This window comes from Saccopteryx bilineata, chromosome 3 (genome assembly GCF_036850765.1).
Source record: "Saccopteryx bilineata isolate mSacBil1 chromosome 3, mSacBil1_pri_phased_curated, whole genome shotgun sequence".
In the NCBI taxonomy this organism is placed as follows: domain Eukaryota; kingdom Metazoa; phylum Chordata; class Mammalia; order Chiroptera; family Emballonuridae; genus Saccopteryx; species Saccopteryx bilineata.
This window is the reverse complement of record NC_089492.1, coordinates 292,881,935-292,906,047: the sequence shown is the minus strand read 5'-3', so window position 1 is coordinate 292,906,047 and position 24,113 is coordinate 292,881,935. Positions and strand designations below refer to the sequence as shown.

The 24,113-nt window shown below is 58.8% G+C and overlaps 1 protein-coding gene across 14 annotated transcripts in view; it reads left to right on the top strand.

The window, feature by feature from the left end:
* The window catches only part of TTLL10 (tubulin tyrosine ligase like 10), a 57,400-nt gene that overhangs the window by 30,318 nt on the left and 2,969 nt on the right, over window positions 1-24,113 (top strand). The window contains exons 1-16 of one of the 14 annotated variants that reach the window (XM_066270735.1): window positions 4,258-4,552; window positions 7,628-7,730; window positions 9,064-9,399; window positions 12,551-12,681; window positions 13,323-13,438; window positions 13,538-13,603; window positions 15,388-15,809; window positions 16,592-16,672; window positions 16,750-16,885; window positions 17,040-17,158; window positions 17,329-17,458; window positions 18,212-18,283; window positions 18,770-18,855; window positions 19,254-19,425; window positions 20,307-20,478; window positions 20,996-21,136. In XM_066270735.1, coding sequence (XP_066126832.1) covers window positions 12,583-12,681; window positions 13,323-13,438; window positions 13,538-13,603; window positions 15,388-15,809; window positions 16,592-16,672; window positions 16,750-16,885; window positions 17,040-17,158; window positions 17,329-17,458; window positions 18,212-18,283; window positions 18,770-18,855; window positions 19,254-19,425; window positions 20,307-20,478; window positions 20,996-21,136 — 1,812 coding nt within the window. In that variant the 5' untranslated portion in view covers window positions 4,258-4,552; window positions 7,628-7,730; window positions 9,064-9,399; window positions 12,551-12,582. Of the gene's footprint in view, window positions 1-4,257; window positions 4,837-7,627; window positions 7,753-9,063; window positions 9,400-12,550; window positions 12,682-13,322; window positions 13,439-13,537; window positions 13,604-15,387; window positions 15,810-16,591; window positions 16,673-16,749; window positions 16,886-17,039; window positions 17,159-17,328; window positions 17,459-18,211; window positions 18,284-18,769; window positions 18,856-19,253; window positions 19,426-20,306; window positions 20,479-20,995; window positions 21,137-24,113 lie in introns of those variants that run through there. The other 13 variants (XM_066270734.1, XM_066270738.1, XM_066270736.1 and 10 more) reach the window with 13 other exon arrangements.

Below are 24,113 nucleotides of genomic sequence, written 5' to 3'. Positions count from 1 at the left end.
AAGCAGCCCGGGAAGGGAAGCACTCGTCCCTGCGGATCAAGGGCAGAAAGTGAGGCTGGCAGAGTGGGCTGGCCCAGGGACTCAGCCACTGCAGCCCCACGCCCACTCCGGAACACAGTGACCCTAAAATGGCCTTTCTGTTGGAGTGGGCAGGGGTCTCTGCTGCATCCTGCAACTCAAAGTGGACGTGGGCAGAGAGGGACCCTGAGAAACACCACTGGGAGGCCCTGAGCAGGCAGAGCTGGTGCCCATGAGGGGAACCCCATCCTGAGAGGAACCTCCAAGTCTGAACCCCAAACTCTAGGGTCTGGTTCTGCTGAGCCTGTGACTGGATCTCCCTCCCGATGTTGTTGAATCAAGCATGTCCGTGTTCTAGGAAAGTGCTGATTGGGTGGCCAAAGGCAAAATTAGCAGGCGGGGGAGTCACAGGTCCTTCCCCAACTTAGGTCAGCAGCCCTAACCTGGAAGAGGGCCAAGTAGGGTGAGTGACAGCATTTGCCACCCCCATGGGGAGCACTGACCCCAGGGACAGCTGCCCAAGTCAGCCCACATGGGGCTGGTGGGTGGCCCCAGCATCCACCCATACCTGCCCCAGGTGTTTGTCCTGCCCAGTCTGTGAGGTGAGTCAGAGGAGCCCAAGACTACAGGAGACACAAACCAGAAGTAGGGAAACCAGCGTAGGTGTCTCTGAGCCCATGCCCCTCAGAGCCCGGAGCTGGCTTGGAGCGCTAGGCGAGGACGCAGGCCTGAGGTCAAGCCCCAAAGGCTCCCGGACCGCCCCACTGTTCCAAAACTGTCTTAGCAGAAGGCGAGTCCCTCATCAGCCTGGCCTCCAGGCCAAGGCTGAGCCGAGGGTGGGGGACCCTGGGGCTGTCTGTGGCTGGCAGCCATGCAGGAAGCAGTGTCCAGCCATAGCACAATGGCCCTTTGTCCCACCTGCCCCGCCCAGGTAGGCCTCAGCCCCAGCCAGGCCAGATCTTCCACCAGCCCACTGTGTCTCCAAGTGCGGGGTTGGCTTTTGCCACTGTCCCCCTCCCCAAGCCAGCCCACCCTCACCCCTGGCCACCTCTGGAGAGCCCATTTTGCTTGTTGCCTCTCCCTCCCGCCATCATGGAAACATGCACACCCCCAGGTGGGCTGGCTGGGACCTCTGTCTGGTGACGGTTTCTCCAGCAATCCTGACACTTAGTACACATGCTGCCTGCCCGGCAGGATGACGTGGGCCTGGTGTGCTGTGGAGTGGCCCATGCAGACCATCCGGGATGTGGAACTCACCATGACTCAGCCCCACCACGCCCTGTCCACACAGCTCCTTGAGGGGTGGGAGTGCTGCCTCCAGAGAGACCTGTGCTGGCAAGGGCCCAGGGCCCACCCTCCCAGGGCCTCTGCACAGGGCAGAAGCTGGGATCCGGCTGCAGCTGACAGCTGGTGACAGCCCTCGGCTTCTCAGTTAGGAGTGACTGCACCTAGCTCAGGGCCTGGAAGCTGGCTATCAGCTGAGCTCAGAGACACCAGAGGGTCCAGGGACCCCGCTGGGTCTGGCTGGGGCTGCCTGTGAAAACAGGACAAAGGAAGTGTTTCGACCAGCCTCTGGATTGAAACCAAGAGATGAGAGGCATTTGGCTCCTGCTAGCCCCGCCTTTGCCTTCACACCCCACAAGGTGGCTGACGTCATGTGCCACAGATGACTTTGGGTCATTTTTACTCTACTTGGGGCTTAGGCAAAACAGTGCAAGGAGAATGGTGAAGGGGGTCACTGCAAGGTCAAGGAGCAGCTGGTCAGCCAGACCAGAGTCTTTCTCTTCAAAGTGACCAGCCAGGGGCACTCACACCTAGCCACCCGACCACGTGGCACAGCACCTTGACTCCCTGCCAGCAGCTCGAGTTGAGGGCTAGCTGACACTCAGTCCAAACCTCAGCTGCTTCTTGGCCTTTTCACTCCTGGGCTAGAAGCATGTCTCTGAGACCCAGCTTTGGGCAGCTGGGGTAGCCCCTCACAGGGACAGCGAGTTTGTGATCAATGCCCAGAGTGGGAGAGGAGCACAAGGCGGGGTCTTCCGTGTCCCAGGGCCACTCAGAGCATCGGCCTGCTGCTCTACCAGCTCCCTGGTGCAGCCGCCTTACTAAACCTGCAGAGAACAGCCTGGTCTTTCGCCTCCAAGTCAGACAGGCTGACTATGACCTGGTGTTTCTGAGTCTGTGGGTGGAGCTGACCATTGGTGGGAAAAGAGCAGCGTGTCCTAATCTGGCTGACAGTGGAACAGAGTGGTCAGGACAGGCCAGCTGCCGCTATGGTAACGAGACAGCCAAAGAAACCCCCACCTGGTCCCCAGACTCAGCGGGGACTGCCTTCTGGCACTTCCTCCTCCACAAGTCGGGGTGGAGGGCCACTGCTTCACATGGGACTGTCCCCCCTTCAATCCCCACCACATCCTAGCACTCAGGGGCTCAGTGGACACTGGCTGTGCTCTCTCTGGCCACTCCTTTGTCCTCCTGGGAGCTTCTGAAGTCGGGCAACACCTTGCTCGTCAGCCCCAACCCAACACATCTGGGCTGAGCCAGGAGGTCCTGACCAGTGGCAGCACCAGGGTGCTCAGTGATGGAGTGAATGAGATAGGGGTCAGAGGTCAGAGGTCAGACTGAGAAGGGTCCATGGCGAGCAGCCCCTCCTCCCACTCCCATCCAACTTCAAACACCTCCAGGTTTAAGGTTAGTGAGCGATGCTTCAATTTCCCCAAATCACGGGTGCCCGCCAGCTGGGGGGGGGCGCCCAACCCCACCCACACACACACCCTGAGTGGGTATCGGGGTGGATAGATGTCTTAACAAAGGCGTGTGTGCCATCTACAATGCTAGTGTCATGGAGGTCAGAGGGGTAGAAGGTTAGAGGTCTCTAGGACCAGCTTCCAGAAGCTCTATTTTAGGGCCAGGGGCACCAGACCAGCTCCTAGGTGGTCCTAGAGGCTGGGAAGGAGCCCGCTGGTTATGGCACCCCCCAACCCCAGCACAGCCCTTTGGGGCATGAGGCCAGGCTGAGCTTAGCTGGGGAGTAGACCAGCTTGGAAATGTCCAGGGGGCAGTGGATTCAGAACCCTGCTCTGAGGGTACAATGGGAGTTTTCATGTTCCCCCCATGTGACCCCAGTGGTCCAGGCTCATGGGAGCTTTTGGGGGATGCTATACTGTCCTCTGGGTCCCCCTACATAGGAGGTACAAAGGCCAACCAAGGGGCAGTCCCCTGGAGTTGTGCCACCCTCAGAAGCCTTCCATGGTGGCGACTCACCCCTCTGTCCAGGTCCTTCCCTGAATGGAAAGACAAGCCCCACAAAGCCCTGATCCAGGGGTGAGCAAACCAGAGAGCCAGCAATCAGGGGACAGGTCCTTGTCATTAAGAGTTTCCAGCAGAGCTGCCAGAGTTCGTTACAGAAGGTGGTTTGGGCCCTCGGGGACCACTCTGCTGTTTGGGCTAATTACTGGGCTGCTTGTCATTTCAATATAGGCCCTTCCACCAAGTCAGGAGGGTCACCTCCACACACTGGACAGGGCCCTGTGCCTCCCCAGACTCCCAGGCCCTTCCAAACCCCAACAGGACACCTTGAGCCCTTAGTCCAGGGGTTCTAAATGGGGGCACAAATGGGGGCACTCCAGGGGCTGCCGCAGACTCTGCTACCAAGGTGGCCCCCTCCCGGCAGCCTCACTCCCCAGCGTGTGGGCCCATGTGAGACATGCCAGCTGGGGTCCATGGGAGCAGGCTTCCCAGGGATCCACGCAGAGCAGGGCCCCCACTGCTGTGGCCAGGGGCCTGGAGTGAGGGGCAGGCAGAGCTCTGTGCTTTGTTAATGGGAGGCTGCCGGCCCAAGTGGCAGAGGGCCTTTGTGGCACTGCCCCAGGAAAGAGTGGGTACAGGGTGTGACCCCTCTCTGCCCCTTCCTCGTCCAGGGAGGAGTGCCCGCCTGCCCCCCTTCCTGCTGGCCCTCGCACCCAAGGCAGCTCCTGCAGAAGCTCTCTGCCCTGGTTTTTGTTCAACCTGGGCCGCGGGCGAGGTGGGGGCAGGAATGTGTGCGGGGCCTGCCGCCCGCCCTGCCGCCCACGTCACGTAACTGCCTCCCTGCTGGCCTATGGGAGCCCAGGGGACACACCTGTCGGTGGCCAGGAGCGGAGATTGGTTGGCCGTAAGCAGGCACCTGCATGGGGCGGAGTGAGGCCCTACATGTAAGGCGAGCCCGCGGCCACGCCGTCTCTTCCCTGCCCTGCCCTGCCCTGCCCTTCGCTGCTGCAGAGGGGCCGGCCACCACCGCCTCCATTGTCCCGTCACACGCAGGACCTCCCGGATCCCAGGCCAGCTGCCTACCAGCGAGTGTGGACTTCAGCTTTTCCTTTGTGTGGAGAGTCAGCTGAGGGAGGCAGGGAGCCGGTCTTCCCTTGGGGTTGGCCGCCCTCCTGGTCTGCCTGCAATGAAGCTGGTGGGGCAGGTTGGGCTGAAGCCAAACCTGTGTCCTGGGCTGACAGGGTCACTGGTGCCAAAGCTTCTCCAGTGTCCATTCTGAGGCCCGGTAAGTCCTGGACACAGGGACAGTGCTGGACACACTAGCCCAGCCTCCAGGCTGGGGGCAGGGAGTGGCCTCCCACCCTCCTCCTCCAGGTGCAGAACCTGTCGGGGCAGGTAAGCAGGAGGCGGAGGAGCCTGGGGAGGCCGCGCTGTGGGGAGAGCCTCCAGGTGGACGCCGCAGTCCCCTGCACGGCTGACCCAGACAGGACGCCACAACCATGGTGATGTGCCTGCCTATTCATCTTGCGGTCAGAACTCAGGAGAGGGTGGTCCTTCTTCTCTGAGGAGGTGAGCCCCTCGGGTTGGGTACACTGGGTGTCAGTGCGGAGCCATCTTGGGCCTGACTGCCTGGGTCCACCGGCCGCAACTCTGGGGCCTGGCAGACATGGGCATGGGGCGGTGGGTATCAGCCCCCCACAGAGGGCAGTTGGGGGTCGGTGGCCGCGAGGGCTTCCACCTGCCTGGACACAGCATCACATGGAAGCCCTTTTCTAAATGAGCCTCGGTTGTGCTGGCTCCAGAGGCACCTTGCTTCCTGGGCACCAGGTCGGGGAGGCCTCGGGCACCCACTCTGGTGCTGGGCCCTGGAGCTGGCTCGTGGGACGGGCTTGGCTTCGCCAGGACCACACTGGGACGGTCGGGGCTTGGGCAGAGCCGGTCTGGCCCAGACTGTGGCTCTTGCTCACCCGCCCAAGTTGGAGGCGCCCACAAAGCCGGAACTGACTTGAAGAAGGAGTGGGCTGGCCCTCGGCCGATGCGATTACTCAGGGTCAGGACCAAAGTCTGTGCTACCAATTCTTGACTGAAATGCAAAATGGCTATGCAGCCGCCCGGGCACCGCTCCTGGTGAACCTGCTGTTTCCTGGGCTGGTTCCGAGTGGAGGAGGCAGTCACATCACTGGGATATAGGCTAATTTTTTTGAGGGTATAATGTGCATCTTGTTGTTCTTGAACAAGACTTTTAGGGATAAGTGTATGACATTTAAATTAATCCACTGGGAGCATGTCAGCCCTTTTTGACTTGAGCATCTAGATAAATGGGTCGGTTTTGTTTTGTTTTGATTTTTTTTCTGGTAACCCAGATAAAATGCTTGAAAGTTAAAGTGATTGACGGGATGTGGAATTAGCAAAATTAAGTTTGCATTTATGAAAACGCAAAGCAACCGTAAGATATGGACGCAGCCTGCTGTCCATTTCAGACGTTCCGGTTATTTGCAAATACCTCATTTGCAAAATCAGTTTGTAGGCATGTTTTGTGTGCATTTAAGAGAAGGTCAAAGGTCTAAGGAGGCCCCCCACCCCCGCCCCGAGGAGCAGGTCTGCTAGCTGGTGTGGGGAGCATGCGGCACCCCCAGAAGGGCGGAGAAGCGATGCTGGGAGGGAAATGGCGGCTGCAGCAGGCGGGCTGAAGACAGGCCCTCGTGAGGACGCCCCCGCCTCTCCTGCTCAGGGTTGGGTTTCAGCGGCTTTGTTCTCTGTGGGCCCTCACCATTGATTAAGGCCCGTCGGGCAGGTTAACCAGCAGAGAGTGAGTTTTTCACGCTGGGATGGGGTTCCCGCCTGCCCAGGGCCCCACAGGCAGGCCGGTGCCCTCAGGTGGGGTGTTTGCTTTGCAAAGACTCCTTCCTCCAGTCTCCCAAGCTGAGCCCAGTCGTCATGGCAATGATGAACGAGACCCGCATCCGGGCACCATGACGCTGGCTTCACGCCCTGCCAGCGACCAACCACGGCGGTACCAGTCGGGGCACGCAGACACGGGGGACCTTCATTTTCACTTTTCATTTCAGCCAGTCAGGCCCCCACATCGTCGCCAGGCGTTCAGGCCCCTGGCTGTGTGCTGAGCGGGCGCCCAGGAACCAGCTAGGCGTTGGTCTTTGCCGGCGGGCTTGTGGGTCCTGAGTTCTGGAAGAGAGAGAGTGGGTTGGTCCTGGAAGTCCACAGAGAGAGCTATCCACGGCCCACCCACCCAGGCCTGTCCCTGGGGCTATCTGTCGCACAGCTTTCCGCCTCCTAAGTACAGGGTGCCTGGCTGGTGGCTGGGCCAGCTGTGTGCCTGTGGGGTCCCTCAGAACCTCCATTCTCTCCGAGGAAGGCTGGCCCTGAGCACTCACGGGCTCTGGAGAAGCCAGGCTCTGGCTCTGGGGGACTGTGGGGTGGGAGGCTGGCCTGGGCACTGCAGGCTGGCTGTAAGGGAGGGACGCTGGGCACCAACCGCATCCCCTCACTCAGCCCCTGTCTTCCCCCTGTGGCCTGGCAGCCGGGAGTGAGGCTGAAATTTAATTCAGTTCTGAAAGTGAAGCCTCACTGGTTTCACTTAGCTCAGAAAACAGCAGGACTGCATTCCTGAAGCACACTGATTTTACGGGGTTCATGGGACAGAGCTTGACCAACCAGGTGTCCAGCCAGAAAGGACCAGCAGTGGGGATGGGGGCATAGGGCAGGAGCTTGGGCATCCCTCCTGGCCCCCAATGCTGGGCCTTATTAGTGTCAGGTCCTCTGAAAAATGTCGGCCATGCCCGAGCACTGAACTGGAGAACAGGTGGACCTGGCTGGGGCCCGGGGTGGGTGGATGCAGCCTTTGTTGTGGTCAGCCTGGCAGCCCTGGGGGAGTCAGTGCAGTTCCCCCACCTCTTCCCAGCAGCCTCTGTGGGTGGAAGGTGCTGGAAAACTTGAGAAGCTGCCCTGGCCAGCTCTCTAGGACCAGGTGCCACTTGTGCAGGGGACAGGGGAAGGATAGGAAGGAGGACAGACTCCTCAGTCTCCCCAGAGTAGGGTACCAGGGTCTCTTAGCCCCATGCAAGAGCCCCAGGTATGGGCTCTGAACAGGGCGGGGGCTGCGGATATGCCCACTGCCTTGACACCCCCCCACACACACACTCGGAAAACCCCTGTCCTGGGGGGTTGCCACTAAACACAGGCTTGTCTGCAGCAGGCACCTGGGGATTGTCCTCTTGCATTCTGTATTTGGGGGCTGCTGTTTCATCTGCTCTTGGGTTTGACTCCATACCAGTAAGCATACAAGCCAAAATGACCACCAGGCACAGGCTAAGCAGGGCTACCCCTCTCACCCCCCCTCTAGGGCCAGTGCCATCTCGCCCTTGGACTTCACAGACCGCAATGGCCAGAGCCTCAGGGCCCTAGAGCGGTGGGGCAGGCAGACAGCCCTGTCTGTGACCTTGCTGGTGAGAGACAGCAGTGCATGAGGTGCGGGGACCCTGGGTTCCGGGAGAAGCTTGCCCCGTTTGGTGGGTGAGAGGAGGTCCCCAGGGACTGTCCTGCTTCGGGGGACACAGCCACCTTCCATCCTCATCCTGATACCCTTCCTCACCCTTGACAATGACTGGAGGGGGCTGGGTTGCAGACAGCTGCTGGAGAGGGGTCCGGGGACAGAGGCCCATTGTCCAGCCACAGCAGCCCCACTGGCCTCAGACACACTCACATTCACCTAGGACCCCAAGGGGCTTAGCCTGATGTCCTTTGGACTGCCAAGAGGGAGAGTACCACTCTGCCCCTGACCCCTAGGGCTGCCAGACTCTGTGGGAAGGACACCCTGGCCCCTCCTCAGATGCCCACTTCACACCCAGAGCTGGCAGCTGTCATCCGGTCCCCCACAGGCTACCAGCCTCCCCTGGGCCAAACCTCCCCCAGTGGGGCCTGCAGGGGACTGTGGGCTCGGGCACATGGGGACCTCTCGTGACCCCTATCCTGCCTGGGCTCTTCTTCACCTCAGTGTCCTAAGAGAACGTGGATCTACCTCAGGCTGCTGAGTGCCCCTACATTGAGTCCCCTCTTGACCTCAGCCTGGGCGGCCCCCAGACCCAACACGGGGTGGCCATCGCCATCTTACTGGGCAGCATTGGATGGTGTCAGGTCTCTAATACTGCCTGGTAATGATGACGGCGGGGCCCTGCACGCAACGACGGGGCCGCCACCCTCCCGTGCCTGAGCTCCCCAGACCCCTCTCTTTCCCCACACGGGTCCCCACTCTGTCCTGCATGTTGGCATCTGGGTGGGGCTGGGGGGCAGAAAGTTGACCTTGGGCAGGCCCCTCCCCAGAGTCAGGCAGGTCTGAGAACCCCTTCCCAGTACCCCCAGAATGAAAGGCTTCCTGAGTTGTACTGAGTGCCCCAAGCATCCGGGATTAGGACGCTCAGGTCTCCAGGTCCTTGCCCGTGGCCCTAGCAGATGCCGTACTGCACCCCGGCAGGTGCAGACTGAGCAGAACTGCAGCCAAGGCTCTCAGGGCAAAAGGCAGCATGGGTGGTCGGCCGCCTGGGGTGGGCACTTTGTATCTGTCCTGCGTCCTCGGGCCGAGGCACACCTGGGCCTCTGTGGGCATCTTACCGGACAGTGCTGGATTTTTCGGCTTGACTCTAACACTGTCTGGTAACGATGTTCAAAGGTGACCCACAGCTCGCTGCCTGGAAGCGGCCCGAGGACGTGCTGTCCTGAGTCCCCAGAGTTGGGCTGAGGCCCAGGGCTGGCTGGGACACAGGTGGATGATCTGACCCCCAGGAGAGACCATCAGGGCCATCACGCTGGGACTGGAGAAGGGCACCAGCCCTGTCCTGCATGTCTGAGGACCTGGCCTGCACCCAGCCTGCCCCGCTGCCCACCGTGTTGCTCCGGTGACTTGGCGCTGCCGGCTCTGAAGGCTCTGCAGCATCTGCCAGCCAGCCACTCAGCGGCCACACAGGAATGCACTTCCTGGCCGGCCCACAGCAGGCAGCTCTGACTCCCTTCCAGCCCCTCCCAACCACCACACAGGGTCCTATGTCCATTGTGGCTGTCAGAGGGTGACCCAGCCACACTGGCCATCAGGGGCTGGCCCTCCTGAGAGGCCCCCATCAGGTGAGGTCCACTGTGGGCACTGGCTTCTCTCACAGGGTCTTGCTCTGACGGGAGCGTGCTCCTGAGGGCCACCCAGAACACAGGAAAGACAGGGTGCGTCCAGGTGCCCTGCCCCAAACCATGGCTGGGGGCAGTGGCCATTCTATGCTATTCCCTGACAAAAACAGTCTCTCCCCCCACACACGCACCAGCCTCTGCATGGTCACAGGCAAGAATGGGAACAGCATCTGAAATTGAAGTCCAGTAGGCCCTCCGTTTTATCTTTCTGATCTGGAGCCAGGACTCAAGCCCCCAGACCTCCCTGGCTGACATGCACAAGGGCAGCCCCTTCTGGCCCAGGAACCCCACCCTGCCCTGGGCCCCAGCCAGTCTCCCAGGGAAGGAGGGTCTGCCCCTGGCTTCCTGTTACTCATTAACTGAGCTCTGGCTTAGGGTCAAGTGTAGGGTAACCAGATGCCCCAGCTACACACACACACACGCACACACGCACACACGCACATGCACACACCTGGGGGACAGCATGTTGGGATGGGATCTGCGGGAGGCCCTCTTCACAGCAGCCCAAGGGCAAGGCAGGCCCTGGGAGGCTCCAGCCAGACATCAGGCCACAGGGCGTGGGAAGGACCATCCCGCTTTTCAGACTCAGTAAAGCCCAGGGGTCTTGCCACCCAGCTGAACACCGCAAGACAGGCAGCCTGTGATGGGCGTCTTACCAGACACGGTTAGACCTGGGTCCTTCTGTCTAATACTGTCTGGTAATGCCGTCCATCCACGGCCTGGTCACCGCTTAGGAGGGTCTTCTCGCCGGACGCCAGGTGGAGGTGGAGGCACACTGGCCATCGGGCCCAGCAGTGGCTCTGATCGGGTGGTGCACACCAGCCCCAGTCTGGGGCCCTCGTGTCCCCCTCAGGGCACAGACCACACTGGGACGTCCCTAGCCCCCATGACCCTGACGGGGGAGCACTCAGACCCCAGGCTGGGCTTTCTATCGCAGCCATAATGAATTGTTGAAATAATAGAGGGTGTGAGGGGCTGGCTTCTCCTCATCTCAGGGCACAGCCCAACCCCCAGAAGCCCATTCATGTAGCCACCAGGCTGAAGGCCCTGTCACTGGGCCAGAGAAGATGGGAGTACAGTCAGCCCCACCGCTGCAGGCCAGCCTGGAGCCCTCTCCAGGGAGGTCACCTCATCCTTTGTGCCCTCCCTGACCTGCACTGGGCAGGGGGCCTCAGGAGGACAGCACAGAAGCAACCTCATCCCCCACAATCCAGGGCAGGGAAGAGCGCCCATAGCACGCAGTGCCCCCAGGGACTCTAGGCTGCCCCCTCTCCACTCCAGACAGTGTCAGGCAGCTGGAGGGTCCTGGGAGTAGAGACCCCACCATCAGACTAGAGCAGGAAGCTGGGGAAGAGGCAGAGGGAAGGCTGGGAGGGGCGGGGGCAGCCACCTCCTTCCTTCCTCAGGTCTCAGCTCAAGGCCTCCGTCCAGGTCCTCACGTCTGTCCTGGGGCCTGAGCTGTCAGGAGGCACACTGTCCTGCTGTCCTGGTGCTGGGCAGCCTCCCCACCCCCATCCCACCTGCCAGGCTTCCTCTGCTCCTCCCATCGTGGCTCATAGAAACGTCCCATCTAAAGCTGTCTCCCAAACCAAATTCTGATGCGAACCTTATCCCCAGCCTCAATGCTGTCTCCTCAAATCCCTTTCCTTCCCCTTGACAGTTCCCAGCAGGTCCCAGCGTCCCATAACCTTGCAAAAGTCCCACTGAGGACAGAGCCTCAGACCCTATGTCAGCTCAAGGACCCAGCTGCTGGCATGGGGGAGGAGGGCTCCCCAGGTACTAGGAGAGGCCCCTACTCCTCCACCTCATTCCCCACTCTCTCCCTGAATCTTCCCTGAACACCATCTGCATGGCCAAGTTCTAGAGCAGCAAGCAGGGAGGTGAGGCCGGCCCCAGAAGGCCTCCCTGAGCAGGTGATCAAGGGGGTGACCATGCAGACACCAGAAGGAGCCAAGCAGAGACTCAGAGGCAAGAGACTGCCTGGCACCAGTGAGGAGGCTTCCTGGTCAAGTCCAGGAGGCCTGGCCCAGCCCCAGAAGAGGTGCCAACTTCCCAGGGAGGCCCACCACAGCTGCAGAAGGGTGCTGGGCCTCTCCCTGGTCCCCATGGTCCCCTCCTGACTCCAGCACACCCATGGCCAGGAGTTGTTAAAAGGCTGTGTCTGGGGCAGCACATGCCAGCAGTTTTTCGGGTTCTGAGGTCAAGTTTTCAAGTATGAGCTCTTGGTGTCACCGCAAGCAAGGGGCCACCACCCTAGAACCCATGAGGATCCAGGGGACCAGGTGGTCAGCTGGCCCAGGAATCTAGCAGCATCAAAGGAGTCCATCCCTGAGAAGTGGGGAGGGGGCACGGGCTTCCGCAGGAGGACAGTTCTGGTGTTCCAAGGTTCTGTTCTCAGGCCGAGGGGAAGAGGAGCGGCCTAAGGGTGACCAAGGGCCACACTGCCTCCCCGAAGAAGCCCCAAGCCGGGGGCCACCGTTCCTAAGGGCAGAATGTCCTAACTGCTCAGTCATGGGCTTGGCCAGAGCGCCCACTGCCTGCAGGTCAGAGAGGTATCAGACTACAGTCCAGAAGGACTGGACCCTGAAGGTCCCCAGGACCTGGCACAGGCAGGCGTGGAGCTTGTGGGTATGGCTGCTTCTGTAGGGCCACAGAGGCCCTCCTTCAGTCAGGGTGAAGCCTAGGACCCTCGAAAGTGAGGAGTTTAAGGGGTACATGTGTCTTCTAAGGCCACCACAGCAACTGGCCACACACTGGGCAGGCTGAACCCACAGAAGTGAATTCTCCCACAGTCCAGGTGGGGTGGGGTGGGGCGCCCCCTCCAGAGGCCCTAAGGGAGGGTCTTCCTGCCTCTCCTGGCCTCCATGGCTCCAGCTGTCCCTGGGCTTGTGGTCACATCCTTCCAGCCTCTGTCCCCATCTCCACATGGCTCCTCCCCTCTGTGTCTCCTCATCTGAGGACATAAGTTCCTCTTATGAGGACTCTGGTCTCTGGATTTAGGGTCCCCCAGAGAATGCAGGAGGATATCACCTCACAATTCTTAATTTAATCACATCTGCAAAGATCCTTTTCCCAAGTAATGTCACATCTGCAGGTGCCGGGGCTTAGAATGTGGACAGATCGGAGATGACACCATCCAGCCCTATGAGAAGCAAAGGCACTCAAAGCAGAGAATGCCCTCAGGAGCCATGCAAGGCTGGGGAGGGCAGAGGCACAGCCCCAGGGGTAAGCCCCCCCCCTCAGGGGTGGCACTGCCTCGCTGAGCCCCCACTCACTGCTGTGTAAAATGGGAACCACATGTGCTGGGGCTGTGATGTGGGCGGTATAATACAACAATAAAGCCTACTAAATACAAATAACGTTATAGGGTCAGGTTTGATGTCTGGGCATGGATTTGAGGGTCTTGAGAAGGCTCAGGGAAGATTCTAGAGAGAACAGAGGGCCCAGCTCCCCAGGGTCCCTGGCTCTGCCTCTGCTCATCCACCTGCTCACCTCTGGGCCCTGGGTTGAGGTTGCTGGGAGATGGTTGCCAGGTCACCACTGTTTCCCAGGCAGAAGGCTCATACCAGATTGTAGGGCAGGTAAGAGGGACAGGTGAACCAACACCAGAGGTCCTGACTGGGCGTGAGGACTGGGATCTGCCGTCTTGTTCCCCCGGCCCAGCACTAAGGACATTGTTGAGCCTCTGGGGATTGTGCCCAGGAGCAGAAAGAGACAAGGAAGGGGAAGGCAGGGCAAGGGTGCCCCCCTGTGGAGGGCCCATGCCCCCCAGGGTGAAAGCTTGAGAGGCACAAACCCAGGGGCCGGGCTAAGAAGGGTGTGGCTCCTGGGTGTCTCAGCTCTTCAGTACGAGCTCTTTTGCTCAGGACCGGGTCTGTCTCCAAGAGCTGATGCCCAGAAGGCAACCTCTTGACATCTGTGGGGACCCATATCCCCGTGGACAGCCTGCCCCTGCCCAGGAGGCACCACCCCGTCAGACAATGTGAGCACCTCCCTGGCACCCACGTTGTCAAACGTGTTTCTGAGGAAGATGCACGGAGGGACACTGACGTCTTCTCGTTTTCTTGGACGTTTTCTTCAGGTTCACGAGGGCCGTCCATCCACCACGCCAAGGTGCTGTTTCCTGCTGGTCTTTATACCTGGCCAGGTAAAACGTTTACTTCAAAGTTTATTACAAAGTGGAGTTTCCCCGTGACCCCCCCCCCCAGCGTGGTCCTGACGCCAACACCGTGCATCCCAACCTCTCCAAGCGGAAAGCGTTGTCTGTGTTTAGACTCGGTCCTTCAGGGGCTGAGAGTGCCGGCCAGAGCAGAGCCCACACGGCGGCCACTTCCACCCCAAGCTCTCACCCACCACGCAGACACTGCACACAGGTTCGCCCGTGGCTTTTATTTCTCTCTGTTGATTTTAATGACAGCAAATGACAACTCATGGCCTTATTCTTTGTGAAAATAATACATCTATGGTTAGAAAAGCCAAGTAGAGGCAGGTGGTGGTGTCTCTGCCATGCCTCCACCTCCTGACGCAAACGCCACTGGCCAGCTCCTCAGGCTGCTCCTACCCCTTGCCCTCCAACACGGGCTTTTCTGAGGCTGCCCACGGCTCGCTGGCCTGGGCAGACGCCTGGCCCCTCGCCACCACACGCTCACATCATAAACCAAGCATCCCCTGCCAGCCAGCCTACGGGAACCTCTCCTGTTTCCACACTGGGTCCTCGCCCTCGTCCCCCTAGCCCACCCCACCTTGTGTGTAGAAACTGCAGCAACCCCTGCCCACTTGACTAGTGGAGAGTTGAGGTGCAGCCTTGAGGTGCCTCCAGCTCTGGGTCTTTCTCTGGAAACACCTTGAGGGCCCCCGGAGCCCAGCTTCCGCTCACTGGTGTCTCCACACTGGGCTTCAGCTCCACCTGCTTCCTGCTGCCACCTTCCTGTCCTTCTCTCTGGGCAATGTCCTGGCCCCGTGTGCTGCATTTATAATTCTCACGCACTCTGGGTCAGCGGCCAGCCCTCCTAGGGCTCCTCCCACGCCCACCGCAACGTGCACCAGGGGATGTTTCCTTCCGTATCTGTGCCACCACCTCTCCCTCCTCTTCCTCTGTGCATGTGCATGACTGCATCTACGTTTTGTGTGTGTGTGTCTGCATGTGTCTGTGTGTACATCTGTGTGTCTATGAAGTGTGTATCTGAGTATCTGTATGTTGACTTCTTGCTCACACCTGGGGGCTTCCCTCAGATGCCTGCTGGCCCTGTGGCCACTCACTCAAGAATGCTGTGGGAAGGTACTGAATGTCAGTGTCTTGGGGGTGGTCTTCTATGCTCAGCAAGACTCCTTGGACCTGCTGCCAGGTGCTGGGAACCAAGTGCGAAGGGGCTGGGTGTCCTAGCCACATGGAGAGCTGAGTGTGCATGTAGAGGCCCTCCTGCCCGGGTCCAGCCCAGACGCTCAGCCTCCTCCAAGGAGCCCTCCATTCTGGGTGGGGCCAGGCTGGGCCAGGGGCAGAGGTGTAAGGCTCTCCCCCTCCTGCCCGTGCTCAGCTCCCAGAACTGTGCACACTTCTGTCCCAAGTGGGGACTGAGGCCTCGGGCAGCATGACCAGCTGGATGCTTACAGAGTGACTCTGCCCTGGACAGCCCAAGGCCCTCAGTCCTGCCCACTCCCCGGTGTGCTTGCCTCTGCAAGGCTCATGTTTCTAACCCTTCGGAAAGTCCTTGCCTCCTAAGCAGCCCCAAATTGGGAAGGACCCGTTAAGGAATGGCTGAAACTTTCCTGAAATGTTCCCAAGTTGGTCACAGGGGGAAGGTGCTCAAAGCAAGGGCCCCTCCTGGGGGCAGGCCCAGGGCAGCCATGAGGATGCTGCCAACACCTCACTGCCCAGCCTCCTCAGACACAAGATGCCTCTATCCCTGGGCCTGATGGCCGCCCTCTTTACAGGCGGCACCACGGCCAGACAGACAGTCCCTGCAGGGGCGGCCTCACCCAGGACAGACAGAATGCAGAGACTGCCCTGCTCCTGAGGGGTACCAGATTCCACAATCGCCATGGAGACAGGAGCCAGCCACAAGCAGAAACCCAAATCCGAGACCCCAGGAGGCGTCCTTCCCCCAGCAGGAGGGGCCGGACCCCACGCCAGATCCGGGGTTTAAGACCACGGGCTGCAAGAAGGTCCCGGAGAGGGGTAGGGGCAGCATCTTCCCAGCGGTGCCCCCACCTCAGTGTCCCCACTGCTGTGGCCTATGGCCACACCTGCTTCATCCACAACCAGCAGGAACTGCACCCCTGGGCCCCGGTTGGCACCAAGAGAAGCAAGCGGTCAAGGACCACAGGGGTCTGGCGGAGCCACCCCCGGCGGCCAGGTAAATACAACCCTGGGGCCTGACCTGTGGTGGTGCAGTGGGATAAAGCGTCGACCTGGAATACTGAGGTCGCCGGTTCGAAATCTTGGGCTTGCCTGGTCAAGGCACATATGGGAGTTGATGCTTCCTGCTCCTCCCCCTTCTCTCTCTCTCTGTCTCTCTCTCACACTCCTCTCTCTCTAAAAAATCAATAAATACAACCCTGGGATGGCCTCCCTGGGGCCCAGGGCCCCATTCCGAGATAGGTGTTCTAATGGGGGACCACATAGCCATGCCCCAGCAAAAGCCCAGCAGAGCCAGCGTCAGAATGGGCACAGGAGTGAAAGCTCTCCACAGTCTGGCAGGCACTCTGCCTGCCCAGCACCAAGCCTGCGCGCCCGGGGCAGGGCAGCCCATCTCTCCGGCCTGACATGGGTCACCCATGATGTCATGATGGACATTGTGACCCTTGACCTCCTGAGCATGTCCCTGTGCCATGTCTGCCTCCCACTCTAGTCTCACACCCTCGCCCCTACCTGTACCCAGCCCTGTCCTGTTGGTGAGGAGGGACCCTGCCCCTTCCAGGGCTGACCCAGAAGGGTGGTGACCATTCCCTCTCTCCTAGGAGGTGTAGTGGGACCAGGCCCACCGGTCAGGCCTGCTCCTGGGATGAGATGTGCCCAGACGGGATGGGGGGACTCCCCGGGGTTTTGCAAGAAATGGATGGGAGAGGGCGGCTGGTCTGGAGCCCAACTGGGACTGAACTTGAGCCAGATTCTGAGTGGCCATGACCCTGTTCACAGTCTGGGCCCATGAGAGACCAATGGGGACCAGCCAAGCAGATGGGCTCTTGCATCAGCTAAACCAGCTGGACCAGGATGCAGGTTAGCTCAGGCAGGGCCTGGGATGGGGCGGGAAAGTCTCCAGCTGGGCTGGAGCCTGACCACCCGCATGTTCACAGACCTCCTGGGGGGTGCTGTCACTACCATGACCCAGACCACCCTCCTGGAAAGGCACCGGCTGGGAGAGGAAAAGCAACTGCCCAGCACGGGATGTGGCCCCTTCTTCTACATTGGTGGCACCAATGGGGCCTCAATGTGAGTAAGGGCTTCAGGCTGGGCCCAGCCCCACTGCCCCCAGGGTCCAGCCCTGCCTTGGCTCTGCCCCCTGAGGACCCTGCATGCCTTCCCCTGGCATCCTTTCCTTAAGCCCTAAGGCCTCCAGGGTCATGGCTGCCCCTCCGCCCCGTAGAATCAGCTCCTACTGCAAGAGCAAGGGCTGGCAGCGCATCCAGGACAGCCGGCGAGGTGATTACAGGCTCAAGTGGTGCGAAGTCAAGTGTCGGGACAGTTACAGCCGCTTCCGGGAAGGTAGCCAGGGGTGGCGGGGCTGGGGGCTAGTGGCCTACCCTCTGCAAGGACCTTCTGGGTCAAAGCACAGAGGAACAGCTCCACCTCTCCCTGATGGGAACCTGTGGTGGCCTGCGCTGCGAGGCCCTGCGACGGTCACCCGCATGCTGCCCACGGCTTTGTTGCTCCAGGTGAGCAGCTGCTATACCAGCTCCCTAACAACAAACTGCTCACCACCAAGATCGGGCTACTCAGCGCTCTCAGGGAGTACGCAAGGGTCATCAACAAGACCAGCAGGACATTGCAGTGCGCCCAGGCTGAGTACGCCCAACCCTGCTCACCCACCACCCACTGGGCACCCACCATTCACCCACCTCATCCTACCAACCCTCTCGTCCCTCCTCCACTCAGTGGCACACCCACCCATCTGACGGGTCAATCGCTGGTCCCGACCACCCTCCATTCTGTCCACCCACCCATCTTCCCACAGACCCATCCACGCACTCTCCACCCTGTCTCCACCTCCAACCCCTGCCACCCATGACTGCCCCTCAGAGTCCGCACACACGCCCACCGTGGAGCCCCTGCTGCTATTCCTCATTTGGTCATTCGCTGCTCACCACACCTACTGCCTCCCTCCCCCCTGTCACTGTCTGTCTGCTCCGCTCCCCAGCATGCAGCCCTGCCTGAACCGCTCAGCGTGTTCGTCTGTCTGGTGTCTGCCTGTCCATTCACTCACCCACTCCTTGCCCAACCATTCATATACCTGTCCACCCCCCACTGGGCAGGCAGCCCACCCCACCGGGTCACCACGACACCATCTTTGCATCTACGTGTCCGGCTCTGTCCTCTCCACGTCAGTCACCTATTCTCCTTCAAGCACATTACCCGCTGGGCCACTTGCCCATCCATCCACCTACTTCTATCCCAGATCCACTCACCCAAACATCACCTGTCCACAGAGCTACCTACCGACCCAAAGCCCCTGCCCATCCCCCACCTCTCCAGATCTGCACCCTCCACACACTGCCTGGTGGACACTCAAGCCAGGCCCTTTGTCCCCGGGGGGTACAGATCTGGAAAGGACCCAACACCCATCCTTGAGGAGCTCACATGGGCCAACCCAGGAGGTCTCAGGCCACAGAGGTAGATGCACTTAGCCCATTTTGGAGGCGCCACTCTGCCCTGAATTGCAGGATAGCCTGGTGATAGATGACGAGGGGTTAAAGGGCATCTCAGGCCAGTGTAAGAGGTTCAGACCAGCCCAGAGCGCTCAGGCATCTGTGTTCGCTGCATGCCGGGCACAGTCCCCGCCTGGGGACACAGCTCTGAACTGAGTGCTCACGCATGCCTGAACCACGCAGGCTGCGGCCAGGAAGAAGAGCTGGGAAGTGGGCGAGGGCTGGGGTAGGTGAGGGGGTCTGCGGCCTGCAGGGAAGCCAGTTAGGCAAGAGTGCTCTGGCAGGGGGTGCAGAGGGAGCAGAGGGAACAGCGGGGCAGGGGGCGGGATGTAGGGAAAAACTCATGTTCCTCCAGCCTGCCCCTAGCTCTGACCCCTAGAATGACCAGCTGAGCCTCTAGGGGAGGGAGACAGCCCACGCTGTGTCCCCGCCCACCTCTCTGCTCCACCAGGATACTGAAAATGGAAGAATTTTTCCCAGAGACCTACCGTCTGGATGTCAGGGAGGAGAGAGAGGCATTCTTCACCCTCTTTGATGGTGAGAGGCTGCTGGCTGCCAGGCCTGCTCTGAGGAGACAGGTTCAGGACAGACCAAGGTTGTGGCGTGAGTGAGCTGGCAAGGCTTGGGATAGGTCCAGGTGGGTGTGTGACCAGGGAGGGGAAGCGTGGAGCCAGATGGGTGGAGGTCCTGGCCGGGCCTTAGTGGAGACAGAGCCTGGGAAGAGTAGAGCCATGGCTGCCTGTGGACAGGGCAGAGGGTGTCAGAGCTGAGAGGGGCGTGGTTCAGTCCTGGTAGGGTGTGCTCTGGGCTGGGCTGGGCGGAGCATGATCAGGTTTGGAAAGAGGTGGTCAGAGCCACAGTTCGGTGGGTGGGGCTGGTGGGCATGGGCGGGCCCAGGGCAAGGAAGGGAGGTGCTCAGGCGGCTCTCTCCACAGAAACCCAGACGTGGATCTGTAAACCCACCGCTTCCAACCAGGGCAAAGGCATCTTTTTGCTCCAGAGCCAGGATGAAGTCTCTGCCCTCCAGACCAAGATCCAGAGCATGGAGGACGACCCGAACTACCGCAAAATGCTGTTCCGGACGCCCCAGGCTCGGGTTGTGCAGAGGTGTTGGGCGTGGATACCTCGAAGGGCGTCCACGGGTGTGGGGCTAACCCTGGGCTCTGCTGGTGCCTGAGGCTCATCGGGGTCCCAGGGCCCACAGAGGAGTCCTTGTCTGGTGAAGGCTGCAGTGCCCCAGCAGGGCCCCTGAGTACTCAGCAGAGGTAGAGGTGTCACATTCAGTCAGGGTCGCAGAGGAGGTGATCCCCCTGGACAGAGGCTCCTGGACATTGGAGGTGGGACGGGAAGGGCCTGGTCAGTTTGTCCCCTGGTGGGACATGGTCCCTTATCCTATAGGCAGCTTTCAGTCTTGCAGCCTGAGTTGACTGTCCCTGCCTCTGGACTGGTTCCATAACCCAGTCTCACACTAGGAGGCACAGTCTCGCCTCAGAAAGGTCCCTCTGGAACTCCCCATCTGCCAACACAGAGCATAGTCCTGTGTCAGCTGCTGTCCACCACCCACCTCTCCCAATGGTTGCCCCAAGCTGCTGCTTCCAACTTCTGGGTCTTTAGTACTGCAGCTCCCTCCTCCTGGAGCATTCCCTCCCTGCTCCTCCAGTTTTAGCCCTCCCTCCTCCTCCAGGCAGTCCTCATTGCCCAGGGACCTAGTCTGCTTCCACCTGCCAGGCTCCTAGTGAAAGCTGCAGCCCGGGGCACCCCAGACATCACAGGGGGTTGAGACCCAGGGATTCTCTGAACTGTTCAAGCTCAGAAATGTCCCCCTACCAACAGACGTACACTATACACTCAGCCAGGGGAGAGAGAGCACAGGTCACACTTGGAACAGGTGGTGGGGGTCCTGAGGAACTGGCTCAGGCCCAGGTTAGGGCATAGGGACATGGGCAGACCAGGCTGGTCATGTGCTCAGCCCTCATGTGCCCACCCAGGTACATTCAGAACCCACTGCTGCTGGACGGGAAGAAGTTTGACGTGCGGTCCTACCTGCTCATTGCCTGTGCCATGCCGTACATGGTCTTCTTTGGCCATGGCTATGCTCGCCTCACCCTTGGCCTTTACGATCCCCATTCTGAAAATCTCAGTGGCCACTTGACCAACCAGGTAAGGGCCTCTCTGCAGCCTGGGGACAAGATCATGGCTCAGGAACACAGACGAGTCCAGCTGTAGATAAGGCTCAGACCCAGAGGTGGTCCAGGCCCTGAGTTGGCCAGGGCTGCCCCTGCCTGCAGTCATCATTACTTCTCACCTTCAGCCACTGCAGGGCATCCTGGCCAAGTGACCAAGAGCCCTGCTCCCAGCTCCTGAAGCTTGGTTCCCTCTGGGCTTGAAGGAGGCGTGGGTATGGGTAGGGGTTGGGGGTGGGGGTCTCTGTGAGGACTCAGAGAGAAAGCCTGTAGGCCAGAGGTCTCTGTGGAAGGTTCGTAATGGGAAACATCTAGGTGGGGGTGGGGAGCCCTCCATAAGGATTGGTGAGGGACTTGGTGGCTGAGGAGGTCTCAGGAAAAGAAGGTGCTATGAGAGGGTCCCGGTGGCAGGGTTGCTGCAAGGTGTCCTAGGGGACAGGGCCTCTGGGTCCTCTGGGGTGATGGTCTCCAGGTGCCACACCACATCCCCCCAGTACATGCAGAAGAAGAACCCCCTGTACGTGCTCCTGAAGGAAGATACAGTATGGAGCATGGAGCAGCTCAACTGCTACATCAACGACAAATTCAGGAAGACCAAAGGCCTTCCCAGAGACTGGGTCTACACCATCTTCACGGTATGTGCAGTCCTCACCCACCCCCATATGGGGGAGGGGCCAAGAGTCAAGACTCCTAGGGGATGTGGGGTGGAGGCAGTATTTCCCTCAGTACTGGACTGGGCACAAAGGACGTGGACCATCTTGGGGGGGGGGGGCGTCTGCCATAAAGTTGTGTGTTTCTCCGCATGTAACTGAGTAGTGGAACCTGACCACTCTGAGGTGTCTCCAACTCTGTCTCCCACCTTACATCATTTCATATTCCCACCAGCAGTGTAGGAGGGTCCCAGTTTCTCCACATCCTTGCCAACGCTTTTCCTTTATTTAAATACTCACCCAGTGGGTATGAAGTGCTATCCCCTCGTGGGTGGGTTTGATTTGCATTCTGCTAATGCTAATGATGTTGAGTGTCTTTTCATGTGTTTATTGGCTGTCTGCATGTCTGCTTTAGAAAATTTTCTAGTTGGGTCTTTTGTCCTTCTTCCTTGTTAGAGCCCTTGATAGCTTGGGATGCTAAACCCTATCAGATATATGATCTGCAAACATTTCCTCCTGATCTGTGAGTTCTTTCTTTTCTTTCTTTCTTTCTTTCTTTCTTTCTTTTTTTTTTTTTTTTTTTTTTTTTTTTTTTGTGACAGAGACAGATGAGGGACAGATAGGGACAGACAGGAAGGGAGAGAGATAAGAAGCATCAATTCTTCGTTGCAGCCCCTTAGTTGTTCATTGATTGCTTTCTCATATGTGCCTTGGCCGGGGGGCTACAGCAGACCGAGTGACCCCTTGCTTAGACCTGTGACCCTGGGCTCAAGCTGGTGAGCCTTGCTCAAACCAGATGAGCCAGAGCTCAAGCTGGCAACTTCGGGATTTCAAACCTGGGTCCTCTGCATTCCAGTCTGATGCTCTATCCACTGCGCCATCTTCACTCTCTTAATTATGTCCTTCTTTGAACAAAAGTTTTAGATTTTGATGAAGACCCATTTGTCCATCTTTTCTTTGGAGATTCCTACTTTTGAGGTCACACCTGAGATCCCATTGTCAAATCCAAGGTTGGAAAGATATACACAACATTTTCTTCTAAAAGTTTTTCACCTTGGCTCTTATATTCATTGACCCATTTTGAGTTTTTGTTTGCTTTGTTTTGTTTTGTTTTGTTTGTCTAGGGTATGAGGCAGGGATCCAACTTTATTCTCTCAGCATGCGGACTACCCAGGTCCCAGCACCATTTGTCAAAGAGAATGCTCTGGACGTGTTGTTGGGTTTATTTCTACACTCTCAATCCTGTTCCGGTGCTTGAGCCACGTCCACATGGTTGGTGCTGTGGCTTCATTCTGTTCATGGGTTGCATCGACATTGCTTGATTTTCACATGTGGAATCGGTCTTGCATTTCTCGGATAGATCCCATCAGATGTGGGGTATGGCCCTTTAAACACACTTCTGGATTTGGTTTGGTCCTTCTCTGAGTACTTTTGTGTCTACACTCATTAGCAGTATGGGTTGAGAGCATTCTCTTCATGTGTGTTTCTGTGGTTTGGGATGTGGTTTGTTTCCTCCTCTTGAATTTTTTGCAGAGTTTGTGAAAATTTTGTGTTAATTCTTTAAAGTTTTGGCCTGACCGGTGGTGGCTCAGTGGATAGAGTATCAACCTTGGAAACGGAGGTAACTATATGGTCACCAGCTTGAGCACAGGCTCACCAGCTTGAGTGTGGGGTCTCTGGCTTGAGCCCAAAGGCCGCTGGCTTGAGCAAGGGGTCACTGGCTGGGCTTGAGCCCCACAGTCAAGGCACATGTGAGAAAGGAATCAATGAACAACTAAAGTGCTGCAACTACGAGTTGATACTTCTCATCTCTCTCTTCCTCTCTCTCTCTCTCTCTCTCTCTCACAGATTTTTGTTGAATAAGCATGCTTCAGGTTACTGTAAGCCTTTAGTTAATTTTCAGAGTTCTGAAAAAGTTTATTCCGACCATTTTTGCCAGTTTTTGTTTTTTTTGTGGGTTTTTTTGTTGTTGTTGCATTTATGGAGTGGCCTGTTTTCAGATGTCCCTCCTCTGACATTTTCACTGGTGTTCTTGTCTCTCTTGATCCCACTCCAGTGAGGCTTCTTACCCCTGTTGTGCCACTGAAACATCCATCAGGGTCCCCAGTTCCCAGCGTTCTTCATCCCTGACCTGCCAGCCACTTTACTTATTTACTTTTTTTTTTTTTTTTAGATTTTATTTATTCATTTTTATTGAGAGGGGGGAGAGAGAGAGAGAGAGAGAGAGAGAGAGAGAGAGAGAACAGGGGGAGGAGCAGGAAGCATCAACTCCCATATGTGCCTTGACCAGGCAAGCCCAGGGTGTTTTTTTTTTGTTGTTTTTTTTTTGGTTTTTTTTTTTTCATTTTTCTTTTCTGAAGCTGGAAACAGGGAGAGACAGTCAGACAGACTCCCGCATGCGCCCGACCGGGATCCACCCGGCACGCCCACCATGGGGCGATGCTCTGCCCACCAGGGGGCGATGCTCTGCCCATCCTGGGCATCGCCATGTTGCGACCCTCCTGGGCGTCGCCATATTGCGACCAGAGCCACTCTAGCGCCTGGGGCAGAGGCCACAGAGCCATCCCCAGCGCCCGGGCCATCTTTGCTCCAATGGAGCCTTGGCTGCGGGAGGGGAAGAGAGAGACAGAGAGGAAGGCGCGGCGGAGGGGTGGAGAAGCAAATGGGCGCTTCTCCTGTGTGCCCTGGCCGGGAATCGAACCCGGGTCCTCCTCACGCTAGGCCGACGCTCTACCGCTGAGCCAACCGGCCAGGGCCAAGCCCAGGGTTTTGAACCGGCGACCTCAGCATTCCAGGTCGACGCTTTATCCACTGCGCCACCACAGGTCAGGCCTGCCAGCCACTTTAGATAGTGCTGCTCACTCCCTGGACTCTTTTCCATGGCTTCCAGGACACTGTCCCCTCCCTCTTGGCTGCTGTGCTGGCCCTCATCTCCCAACCTCTGCTCTCGGGAGGCCCTGGG